Source organism: Felis catus, chromosome E1 (assembly GCF_018350175.1).
Source record: "Felis catus isolate Fca126 chromosome E1, F.catus_Fca126_mat1.0, whole genome shotgun sequence".
In the NCBI taxonomy this organism is placed as follows: domain Eukaryota; kingdom Metazoa; phylum Chordata; class Mammalia; order Carnivora; family Felidae; genus Felis; species Felis catus.
In genome coordinates, this window is record NC_058381.1 from 49,791,436 (window position 1) to 49,804,274 (window position 12,839).

At 51.0% G+C, this 12,839-nt stretch overlaps 1 protein-coding gene across 5 annotated transcripts; it reads left to right on the forward strand.

The window, feature by feature from the left end:
- Window positions 1–1,669: 1,669 nt before the first annotated feature.
- Window positions 1,670–12,839, forward strand: AMZ2 (archaelysin family metallopeptidase 2). Of its 5 annotated transcripts, none has more exons than XM_045045161.1 (9): window positions 1,670–1,773; window positions 2,266–2,359; window positions 3,136–3,225; window positions 3,761–4,043; window positions 4,825–4,998; window positions 5,112–5,240; window positions 8,605–8,768; window positions 10,114–10,290; window positions 11,254–12,839. In XM_045045161.1, exons 4-9 carry the CDS (start codon window positions 3,761–3,763, stop codon window positions 11,404–11,406), a joined length of 1,080 nt encoding a protein of 359 aa, XP_044901096.1. In that variant the 5' UTR covers window positions 1,670–1,773; window positions 2,266–2,359; window positions 3,136–3,225; the 3' UTR covers window positions 11,407–12,839. The 5 variants fall into 5 exon arrangements, with proteins under 5 accessions (XP_044901096.1, XP_044901097.1, XP_044901098.1 ...); XM_045045162.1 differs by having other exon boundaries at window positions 1,722–1,833; XM_045045163.1 differs by lacking the exon at window positions 1,670–1,773 and adding an exon at window positions 1,841–1,859.

Here is a 12,839-nt window from a genome sequence, read left to right on the forward strand (position 1 = left end):
AAGAGATGCATAAGGTTAAATAATTCATGCAAGGCCATACGCTAATGAGCAAGGGGTTCCAAGGTCCAAACCCAGATCATCGTCTTAGCCCCTGCCCTGCACTGACTCTCGGGATGTCTGGAGACTGGCATTCAATCAAAAGGCACCACGTCCAAGAAAGTTTGCTACTTCTGGGCACAGTGTGAGGGTTGCGTTGATGTTCTCAGTTTGAAACTTGGGGAACGGGAATGAGGGGCGTGCATGTATTGAAGAATGGGGTCCAGGTAAGGATGGGGATGGGCACTGTGATCAAAGAATGAATTCGGACATTTCCAGATCCAGGGGGAATAAACAAATGAGAGACCCAGGTCATCCCCGGAGCTGAAAAGATCAAACATCCATTAAGTGAAGGCTCTCTAAGGAGAGACAGCAAGCGATTAAGGGTGGAGAAGATAACCATTAGAGACCGCTCTGTAGTAGGACGATGGCTCGGAAGTGAAAACTGGGGCTCAGGGGCATTTTTGAGTGAAGGTTGGAGGGAAGAAGCGATGTCCAGGGAGGAAAGCTGGGTGTCCCTTAAGGTGAGGTTCTTGGGAAGAGAACTTGCGGGGAAAGGTGGAGGTTCGAGGAAACAGGCTTAACAATGGACTAGGGTTTTTCCGGGGTTCCTTGCAGGAAGCTGGTGTGTATATGGAGTGGAGAGCGTGGGGCGAACCTGGGGAAGAATCAACTGAGTTGGATCCGGAGGTGGGTGGGCTTGTTTGGACGCCCACCCTTGAAGGGAGAGGGGATGGTGATTAGGTCGGCTTTTGTCCTTGGCAGCCCTAGGACACTGGGACACAAAGGGGCTGTAGAGGGGTGGGCCAGGGGATGCTCTGCGTTCACATGCAACTTCCCAGGGCTGAAAGGGCTTCAGGGACCAGAGCTCCCTCCCGCCACCTTCCCACAGGAGACCCCCTGAGGCCCAGAAAGGTCAACCGGCCTACCCAAGACCACACAGCTAATTCAGTCCGAACGCCCGCCCGCGCCTTTTTTCTACTTGTCTCCGGCACACGCCTTTGGGCCTTTTCAGCACCAGCGAGGCACCAAGCGAGGCATCCCTGGGTGGACAGAAACCCTGCCGGGGTCGCCCGGCCCCCGCCTCCGCGCCGCCCGCCACCTGCGATTCGCGGTCGCGGCCCGCGCGGAGGCCGCTGCAGGCGCCGCGGCCAAAGAAGGGAAAGTCCAGAGGGTGACGGCACGGGGGCGCGCGCCCAGGCTGTGCGTCAACCTGCGGCCACGGCTGACTTATTTTGGACCCGGCCGGTTACATTGGTCACGCCGAGGACGCTCCTCAAACCCGCGGCCCCCGGCACGCGCCACCCGCGCAACCGCGGCCGCGTGACACGATGTCCAGCGGGGCCCCCCCGCCCCAGCTGCCCCGGGGGCGGCCCTTGAGGGGCCATCGGGGGCCCGGGGGACAGAAGGCGACCGTGGGGACTGACTTCGACGCCTCGTGACGCCTTGCCGACCGCCCCCACTCGCAGAGAGGGGGACCGCGACCCCTCATCGGACGTGGGCTCCGCGCCCGCGAGACAGCCTCACGCTACGGGGCGTGGCGTGCGACGTGGGGGCGTGGCAGGGCGTGGAGCGCGCGCGAAGGGGCGTGGCGCGGCGGAACGGTGCGTGGTGCGATGGGCGGGGCGTTGCGCTGGGTTGGTTGGGGGGGGGCGGAAGGCGTGGCACGGCGAGGGGCGCGCCGTGCTGACGCGCCGTAGCGGCCGAGGGAGGCGGGCGGTGTTTAGGCCCGGCCGGGTGAGGGTCGTGCGGTGGAAACGTCAGATCCGGGCCGTGGCCTCCCGGGCTGGGATCCTGGTTGGAGGGGACGGGGGACGGTCGCGGTGGGTGGGAAGGGATGAGGCTGTGGGCGAGGCCGCCGCGGCGGAAGCAGGGGAAGACAGCGGGGGCGGGGGCGTCTCCTGGGAGCGAGGCCTGGCCTCTGCGGAGGCTTCCTCCGGGGCGGGCGGAAAGTCGAAGCGAGAGTCCCCGGGGGATCCCCCCACCCCACCCCGGCCAGCGACCTGGTTGCGGTTGCTTTGGGGCCCAGCCCAAGGTGCGGGTTGCTATAGCAACCAGCTGGGGTAACCAACTTGTCCAGGTTTGCGCAGGATGTGCTGGCTTTGGCACTCAGCACCGCAGGCCTCCAGCCCGCTGAAGCGATCCTATTCGGCCTCCCGCGGCTCCGGCCAGAGGAGACCTGGGAGGCCGGCCGAAGGCCGACCTTTCACACTGCCTTCTCAATATTAGGGTGAAGGCGCCCCGCACAGCACTTTCTCGGCCAGGCCCAAGCATGCCAGTCCTTGTAAGGCAGAGACTTCAATGGGAGCCTTCCTCCTTAAAGGTAGGTAGAATACAGAAGGGCACATTTTGTTTGGTATCTTGTCCTGTAGACGTGGAACTTCAGCCCAGTTGTGGAGCAGCGAGGACGAGCGTATGCACATATCGGAGCTTTGACAAGAGTGACCTCAGTTTGAGAATTTCTTCCACGCTCTGGAACCCCGGGATTCTGGTGTCCAACCAGAACGGACGTTAGCTGAAAATTTTCCATCGATTGTCAATCATTAAACTGGAAACATCCAGATAATTAGAAAATATGGGGGCGCCTGGGTGGCTCAGTCGGTTAAGCATCCAACTTCGGCTCAGGGCATGATCTCACTCTCTGTGCGTTTGAGCCCGGCCTGGGGCTCTGTGCTGACAGCTCAGAGCCTGGAGTCTGCTTCAGATTCTGTGTCTCCCTCTCTCTGCCCGTCCCCTGTTCACTCTCTCTCTCTCTTTCTCAAAAATAAAGATTTTTTTTTTAATTTTTTTTTTCAACATTTATTTATTTTTTGGGACAGAGAGAGACAGAGCGTGAACAGGGGAGGGGCAGAGAGAGAGGGAGACACAGAATCGGAAACAGGCTCCAGGCTCTGAGCCATCAGCCCAGAGCCCGATGCGGGGCTCGAACTCCCGGACCGCGAGATCGTGACCTGGCTGAAGTCGGACGCTTAACCGACTGCGCCACCCAGGCGCCCCTCAAAAATAAAGATTTTTAAAAATTTTTTAAAAATAAAAGCAAATATGATAGGTTCCAGACAGCGAAGTTTAATTTTTTTTTTCCTTTTCTAACTCAAAAAGCCCTGTGGTGAAGCAGCTGTTTGACACACTCAGAAGGAAGGATGACAGCTATACAGAGGAACACGATGTGAATGGAAGAGACCTGTCATTGTGAGTCTGGCTTTTGATTAGTCACCTGGTGTCTTCCCCAGGGTGACATGACTTTGAGGCAGTAAACTTCAGTGACTGAGATCTCTTAGGAGCCTGCAGTTAAATTACAGAAATGGGCAGGATTTACATCAGTTCTCTTTTTTGGTGTGGTCTGGAACATCTCTGACTCACCTTGGAAAGGCTGAGTATTTTTCATGTGGCCCTGATGACTCAGTTTGTAATATTGTTACCCAAATGACAGAAGGAAGTAGGCAATCAGGTCATTCTCTTATGGTTTTTATAACGGGAGCAGGTTCTTTAAGAGAAGAAGGGATGAATTTCATGATTTTTCTTTTCACTTTTTCAGAGCCTCTCCCCAGGAAATCGATTGGAAATGGGGGGGGGGGGAAACCCGTTGTTTGGTGTGAATTAAAAAAAAAAGCAATCCGTTTTTCCATTCTAGGGAGAGATGATACGTGCAGGTGGAGGGTAGGTACATTAAAGTCACCTGTAAGGATATGCATTGTATATTTGATTCCTTGTGTTTTTCTGGTAGATGGAAACAGTACGGCACTCTGAACATACACTAAAAACAGCTCTCATCTCGGAGAACCCAAGGCTTGTGTCACAGTATGAGAAGTTAGATGCCGGGGAAAGGCGTTTGCTGAGCGAAGCCTTCAAGCCAGACCATGATCTCTTCGGACCCATTACCTTGCATTCGCAGTCGGATTGGATCATCTCCCATCCTGAGGCTCCCCAAGACTTTGAACAGTTTTTCAGTGATCCTTACAGAAAGGCACCGTCTCCAGACAAACGCAGTATTTATATACAGTGCATTGGTGTGCATCGGTAACAGGCTGGATTTGTTTGGTTTGCAATGGGGCTGTCGCCAGGGACAGCCTGGGTTGCTGATATCATTTAAGTGGGCAGCTTTTATGATCTTTTTAAAAACAAAAACTTTTTTTTAATGTTTATTTACTTTTTGAGAGAGAGAGGGGGCAGAGGCAGAGAGAGAGGGTGACACAGAATCCAAAGGAGGCTCCAGGCTCTGAGCTGTCAGCACAGAGCCCAACGCGGGGCTCGAACTCACGAACTGCAAGATCATGACCTGAGCCGAAGTCGGATGCTCAACCGACTGAGCCACCCAGGTGCCCCATGATCATTTCTGACATTCATCACAGTGGTGGAAGTGTTGTACCCAAATTGCCTTAAAAGAGGACATTTTGTTTCTAATTCATATTCACATCAATGAGCGATAGAGGTTTATTAAAGATTTAGAGTCCCATTTGCTTCTAATTTCAGTTTCTAATTAGAGACTGAGGTAAAGACTGAATGGTTTGGGGTGCCTGGGTGGCACGGTTGAGCGTCCGACTTCGGCTCAGGTCATGATCTCAGGGTCTGTGAGTTCGAGCCCCGCATCGGGCTCTGTGCTGACAGCTCAGAGCCTGGAGCCCGTTTCGGATTCTGTGTCTCCCTCTCTCTCTGACCCTCCCCCATTCATGCTCTGCCTCTCTCTGTCTCAAAAAAATAAATAAAGGTTAAAAAAAATTAAAAAAAAAAAAAAGACTGCATGTTTCAATCATCTTCGAGTCTGACTTTACATGTTCTTCCACCTTACAGGCTCTCTAGGCAACACCAGAATTATCAGTGAAGAATATATTAAATGGCTCAAGGGTTACTGTGAAGCATTTTTCTACGGCTTAACAGTGAAACTCCTAGAACCAGTTCCTGTCTCTGCCACGAGGTGTTCCTTTAGAGTCAATGATAACACACAAAACCTACAAATTCACGCAGGTAAATTAAACAGCTTTACGATTTGAACTGAGTACAGGAGATCTATACATAGGTGTATATGGAGAGACACGTATGGATGTACGTATCTCACACACGCATCCCTTTTTAAATAGGGCACATCCTGAAGTTCTTAAAAAAGAAGAAACCTGAAGACGCCTTCTGTATTGTGGGAATAACGATGATTGATCTTTACCCAAGAGACTCCTGGAATTTTGTCTTTGGACAGGCCTCTTTGACAGATGGTACTCCTTTTTGACATTATTGGTAGAAATATCCTCAACTTGAGAATACTGGAAGATGTTGATAGAGGGAAAAAGTTCCAGCCAGTTATAATTTTGGTACTACAGGCTGTATGGTATTTCTGGAGCATCATGCTGGTGTGGGAAATGCGCTGTGGATAGATTCTGATGACCTGGGTCCCTGCCCCGCTCAGCCATTCACTACCTACGTGACCTTGAGGCCAATAATACCGATTTTTTTTTAAGTTTTGGGGGAAGGAGCAGAGGGAGAGAGAGAATCCCCAGTAGACCCCACACTGTCAGCATAGGGCCTGATGTGGGGGCTTGAACTCAGGAACCGTGAGATCGTGACCTGAGCCAGAGTCGAGAGCCGGAGGCTTAACTGACTAAGCCCCCCAGGCGCCCCTGACAATACCTATTTCAGAGAGCCCTTTTGCGATGGGTTACCTAACAGTGCTGATACATAAACAGCGTGGATACGTAAACTGTGTATATATGCCTGGCATATATATAAGGCGTTCAGCACGGCAGACAGTAGGTGTCCGAAACTGGGTAGCAAGGTGAATGAAGTCCAGTAAGGATGTTTGAACTGTCATTAACGTAAGTGAAAGTCTTGCTAATTGCTTTTCAATTCTTAGTTCTCTCATATAGACAGGAAACTATAGGCTGATGTACAGGTGTATGCTTCTTATCCTGTGTCTCATGACGTCTTGTTATTTTATTTTTGTGAAAAAGTCGACTCCAGGTTTTGATTTAAGATGTGGTCACCTTGACTCATCAGGGATTCTGCATGGTGATACTGGGGGCGGGAAAGGATCTGGAAGCAAATCCTATTTTTGCCCAATTTTTTTTCTTCTTCCCTTCTGTCCACTTCTTTCCTCCGCACCCCTCCCTTTTTGCTGTCATCTCTCTACCTTCGTCCCCTAGGATCTGACAAGTTGGAGGGGGACAGTCCAATGCACTAAGGGGAGTGGTTGTCTGTTAGCAATGTGGGGGTGGGGAATAGGTACCTGGGACTGTACCTGTTCTGAGTTCCAGTTTGTGGACTGTCTAGGTGTTCTCTGTCTTTAACAAATGTTTCTTTGTTAGGTATCTCCATCTCTGACACATTGATCGGGTCGGTGGGGGGGGGGGGGACCCAGGGCACCACAGAACCTGTTCATCCCCCTTACTCCTTCATGGGGGTTTCTCCATTTACATTCCTATGGCGCCCCCTCCCCAGAGTCTCCAGGAGAGACTCTGGTCACTGCTGTCTTTCTGACTTTTGTATGAGCTGTCTTTCTATCGGAAGTAAATTTTTACGAGCTAAACTTTTATGTCCCCTTTTATTATTTACCTGACAGAGACAGAAACCTTAAAAATTTAAAACAATTTATCTGGACATTGCCAGCTGATTCATCTTCTGCATTTCAAGAGGGCAGGAGGCATTTTCCCAAAATGTTTCTACTTTAACCCCCCTGCCCTCCCTTTAAAAAAATTTTTTTTTTAGTGTTTATTTATTGAGAGAAACAGAGCGCACGCGTGTGCCTGAGCAGGGGAGGGGGCAGAGAGAGAGAGACACACACACACAATCCGGCAGGCTCCAGGCTCCGGGCTCCCAGCTGTCAGCACCAGAGCCTGACACAGGGCTCGAACTCACCAACAGGAGCCAGGAGCCGCCTGAGCCACCCAGGCAGCCCACCCCCCACCCCCTTTTTAAGTAAGTTTCTTAACTGCTGCATGGCCTCAGAGAAGATACAGGCTTGCAGGACTGATCGGCCAGGCAGTGAGACAGTATCTTGCTACAAGTGACTGTTCTCTCCAAGTTTATGAAGATGGGGATTTTAAAATGGAGAAATATTTAATTACTAAAGAAAATAACCTTCCATTTGTAGGATTATCAGGAGGAATGTTCTCGCTAGAGGTGTTCTAATGAAATATGCTCACACTTCCTTGGCGAGAGGACAGAGGAGGTCAGCCGTGACATGAATAGATTTAGTGTTTTCTTAACTTTCAGAATGCGCTCTCTCTCTCTCTCTCTCTCTCTCTCTCTAAATATCAAATACAAGGCGACATGTTCCAAGGGTGGGGTGAGGAACATTCTCTTTGGATCAGGTTGGATTGGACAAACTTACTGTGAATTCATTTCTTTGACAAAAAAAAAAAAAATCCTTATTACTTTCAAGTAACAACTGAAAGAGACAAATAAAAGTGATCATGTCAACACGTGCCGTCATAAAGCCGTGCCCTTTAGAACGAGCTGTGCAGCAAAGCCTGTTCTCCACCTGTGCAGAGGTGGTTGCTACCAGCCTCAGGGTAACAGGAAGTCAGTTACGAGGGTGTTTATTCTGGTCACCCGACGGCAGCCACATAGTACAGTTGTGTTGTGAGCGAGGAAGGGCAGGAGGGGAGAGGGTCTGTCTCTAGGCGTGGTCTCGGGCATGGTCTCCAAGCATCAGGGCGGTCGCACGGCGGTTTTCCTCAGCCTGGTACCAGGGACATCCAGGGACTCTCCCCGACACACAGGACCTAGAGATCGGTTTATTGTGTTCTTTTTTTTTTTTTTTTTTTTTTGTAAGTTTATTTATTTATTTATTTTGAGACAGAGACAGAGCACGAGCTGGTAAGGGGCAGAGAGAGAAGGAGAGAGGATTCCAAGCAGGTTCCATGCTGTGAGCGCAGAGCCCGATGGAGGGCTCGATCCCACAAACCGTGAGATCGTGAGCTGAGCCGAAACCAAGAGTCACACGGTTAACCGGCTGAGCCACCCGACTGCCCACGTTTGTCGTGTTCTTAAAGAGTAAAGTTGGGGCGCCTGGGTGGCGCAGTCAGTTAAGCGTCCGACCCTTGGTTTCGGCTCAGGTCGTGATGTCACAGTCCGTGAGATCGAGCCCCGCCTTGGGCTCTGTGCTGACGGCGTGGAGCCTGCTTGGGATTCCGTCTCTCCTCCTCTGCCTGCCCCTCCTCCACGTGCTCTGTCTCTGTTGCTCTAAAAAGAAATAAATTAACTTAAAAAAAAAATAAGAGTGAGGTCATGGGTGTGTGTGGCCCATTTTTCAGCGTTCCTCTTGGAGTACTTGGTTTGGACTGTTGTGGGGGAAAAAAAAGACTTCTTCCGCGGGGAACAAAAACCTCTGGAACTCCCGATTTCTCGAGAATTTGAACCTCGAGCCCTTTGTGTTTTACAGGGCAGGGCAAATTGGACAGCAGCGGCAGACTTGGGTAGGGAAACCCGGGGCCGACGGCCACCTCCGTCTTGGCAAACCTCAAGCACATGAGACCGTGGGCACATGGGAGCGCAGACGAGACGCCCGGGCGGGCTCTCCTTGTTGGTTTGTCCTTCAGGAATCTTGCTCCCTTTCTCTTGCCGCTTGTCCTCCTTTTGTAGGTGTGGGGATATTCAGCTTTGCCAGGTATGGCAGTGATTTTTACAGCTCCCGCTACGAAGGCAGAGTGAGCAAGCTGCAGAAAGGATCCTCGAGTGACTATGCAGTTTTCGATAACTATTACACTCCTCAAGTGACCAGTGTTCTGCTGCTTCGTTCCTGTAAGGTGAGTTGTTGAGAAAAAAAAATCCAACAGGAGTATTTTTTAAAGAGCTCTTCCCCCCTCCCATGTTTATTTATTTGTTTTTGAGAGAAAGACAGACAGGCAGAGAGAGAGAGACAGAATCCCAAGCAGGCTCCACGCTGCCAGCGCAGAGCCCGATGAGAGGCTCGAACTCACCAAACGGTGAGATCGTGACTTGAGCCGAGATCAGGTCGGACGCTTAACCAACTGAGCCACGCAGGCGCCCCAGAGAGCTCTTAATTCCCTAAATTGTATGTCAGCAGTCCTTAAGGTAATATGATAAATGAATTTGTATCATTCGTATGCTTTTGATGGACATCGTGTTTGCCTGAAATTACCGATAAAAACAATTTAAATGGATACCTTGATAGTGACATTTACAGTATCTGTGCTGGCATTATGCCCTGTTAGTTATGTACAGCCTCAGTTATGTACAGCCCCACATCCTCACCACTAGTTCAATTCCAGAAGTCTGGCATGAGTAAGTAACTGCCTCTTTGAACTTGTGGTCATCAAGTAAAGCCGCTCTTGGAGGGCCTCTGCTGGCAGGTGTCTTGAGAATGGCTTCCTCTTGGGCCCCAGGCTACCTCCTACTGAGGTTAGCTCCACTGACAGCTCCTGATTAATCTCCCCAACTCGTGCTCTTTGGAGAGCCTGTTTCCTGATTTTTCCCCTTTTCCTTAGCCGGAGACATAGGCATTTCCTGCAGCTGGGAAGTTCTGCCTTCATTCCTAGCCACCTCTTCAGGTTTGAGAGCTACACTGCCTGGAACAGTGTTTTCCGCGTGTGTACCCTGCATCAGCATCCGCTGGTGTGCTCGTTAACGTGGAGACGGGAGCCCCCTTCCTTCCAAACCTACCGACTCAGCATCCCTGGGAGAAAGGACCCAGAATCTGGAGCATGGCTCTCAGGCTGGGGTGATCTTGCCCCCCCCCCCCCCCGCCTGGGGACTTTTTGGCAATGTCTAGAGACGTTTCTGGTTGGCACAGTTGAGTAGAGGCTGTGGATGGTGCTAAGTATCCTACAGCGCCCAGGACTGCTGTTCCCCCCTCCCCCCCCCACACACACAAAGAATGATCCTACCCAATATGTCAGGGGTCTCAAGGCTGGGCAACCCGGCTGCAGGTATACTTAAGAAATTAAGTCTAGGAAGGAAGGCAGTGTAAGTAGGGAAATGAAGGATTAAGTTTGGGGGCAGGTTGAAGTTTTGGTGATGATGGTAAGGGAGTTGCCTCCCCTACCCTTGTTTCTTGGAAAAGAAAAAGAAGGAAGGGCTAACCCACTGATGATGGGGGCGCCATAAAGCTTTGATGTGAATGTCTTGCAGACTTTAACCCACGAGATCGGACACATATTTGGACTCCGACACTGCCAGTGGCTCGCATGCCTAATGCAGGGCTCCAACCACTTGGAAGAAGCCGACCGGCGCCCCCTCAACCTTTGCCCCATCTGTTTACGCAAGTTGCAGTGTGCCATTGGCTTCAACATAATAGAAAGATACAAAGTAAATGAGGGGAAGAACAAAAGGGGGAAGTGGTTATATAAGTAGCAAACTACCATTTTCTATTAGGCCCTTCTCTGGAACTATAATTTATCAGAGGAAATTAGTGCAAAGATAAGCAGGAAGCTGTGGTTACAAAAAAAGAAAACCCTGCAAAGAAATCTCATTAAAAACTGCCTTGCCCCTGAGAGCCTTACACTTGTCGTTGAGTGAGAAATGGTGAAGGAGGGAATCTGTACTTCCCATTCCCGAAGGCCAGGAGAGCTTGACTTGTCGCAGAACAGTAAACGTTGATGCGTGCGGCCGAGTTCGTTTCTGACAACGACATAAAATGCATAGAGATGGTTTCTCTTTCCAAATGTGGGACAGGGGTATGCAATTCACTGGGAGGAGAGGATGGGTTTCTTTAAGGAGGAAGAGGGGAGGTACCGAATCTCAGGATGCGTGTGCGCGTACGTGTGTCCACACGTGCCCACGAACGTGTCCGTGGCCATCGCGGGACTCCTGGTGGGTGGGACCCCGCGTGCAGGTGGCTTTACGTACGTGCGTCCACCTGCGCCTCTGTGCACGCTTGCAGACGTGCCCGCTTCCGCATCGGGTTAAAAGCACGCGCCCAGTGCCCCGTGGGACATCTGGCAAGCCGAGGAAAGCCTACCCCTCCCGCCCAGCAAAAACCCGTGAGGGGTGTCTTCCTCTCTGGTCTGCCCCCCCTCCCCCCCCCCCCCCCCCCCCCCCCCCGGCACACTCTGACCATCACTCGTAATCCTAGCGTGTGCGTTGGAGGTAAACGCTCTTTCACCCAGTGTTGTTTCGTGCGCACAAACATCTTTATCAAACGGAACATCTCCCTGGGGCGACTGAAGTCACTGATTGCGATAACGTGATTTTGAAGGCCATGTTTTTCTCTAGCCTAAAACTGTCTTGCTCCGATTTGTTAACATGTGCGTCTGGTTTGTGTTTTTCAAGGCGCTAGTGAGGTGGATCGAGGACGAGTCGGACAGCCCCGGAGTCAGTACGGAGCGCAGTCGTGAGGGTGCCGTGGATTTACCGAAACCCGTGGACGCCTTTAAGGAATGGAAAGAGTGGATAATAAAATGCCTTGCTGTTGTCCAAAAATAAGGACCTTCGCATAGGAGTAATTAAAATAAACATTTGCAGACTCTGCTTTCATTTGGACGGAGTACTTCGTTAGAATAAACTGTTTACCGATTCTGCCCGGTGTCAGGTAACAGGATGGAACCTTCTTGAAAGCACCCGAACTTTGAAACGAGGCTTATTTTTTTAATGTTTATTTATTTTGAGAGAGAGAGAGACACTGTGTGCGAGTGGGGGAAAGGCAGGAAGAGAGAGAATCCCAAGCAGGCTGCATGCTGTCAGCGGAGAGCCCGACACGGGACTCGAACTCACAAACCGTGAGATCATGAGGCAGACCTGAGCTGAGATCGAGAGCCGGACGCTGAAATGACTGAGCCACCCAGGCACCCCATTTTAGCATTGTGAATGATAGGAACTCTAAACTCCTCTCTGTCTTGATAGCCTGGCCTGTGGTAGGGAGCACATCGTTTCCATTCTTCAAATATGCTTAGGTCTCGAGAGAGCCGGGACTAGCAGATAAGTAAGTAAATATTCTAAAAACTGCTGCCTGTGTCCTGAGAACGGATTTCCAAGGCACGTCATTTCCGGGGGCTGACACTTGGTTCGTTTCCTGGAGGAGGGACTCCCTCCTTTGCACCCAGGCCGGTCAGCTGCTCTACTCCATCCCTTACCTGTGGCCTCTCCTTCCCAGACGGGGGCTGCCTGCTCTCCTTTTATTCTTTGCTGGTTGTCAGCTCGAGCCTCAAGGACGCAATGGCACACTTGGGTTTTCGGCAGCTTATCAAATGTGACCTCCTGGGGCACCTGGCTGGCTCAGTTAAGCAGCCTGGTTTGGGCTCATGATCTCAACGTTTGTGGGCTCCAGCCCTGTGTCGGGCTCTTTGCTGACAGTGCAGAGCCTGCTTGGGATAGCCTGTCTCCCTGACCCTCCCCTGCTCGAATTCTCTCTCGCGCAAAATAAATAAACATAAAATAGAATGTGACTTCTCACTAATTACAAGTGAAGATAGTGGAACTTGTACTACAACAGACATAGGATTTATGAGGGGTCTTGTGCATAATTTGCTACAACGGCCCTTAACTTAGGTTTGTGAGTGTTGCACTTTGCCTGTAGGCTCACAGCAGGTGTCGGGTTTATTCCCACAATAGTGCCTCCCTCCCTTCTTTGCACTGGGAAGTGTTTACTTGAGTAGGGGGAGGCCGTGATGCGGTTACCTGTTGGCCCATGATGGCCTGCAGGGCTGGGAACGTCAGCTGGATTTCCTCAGTGGGGAACAGGTTGAAAACCACAGACTTGACACGTCTCCTCTGAGAGATCGATGTATCCTGGAAACCTAGAAATTACATCAGATCATTTAACTGAATGCTGGTGAGGAGACTGCATTTCTCATGTTCCCATCTTAACCTCAAGGATAACACTTCTGGGTGATTAAACATGTTGATCTTTCGACCCTAAA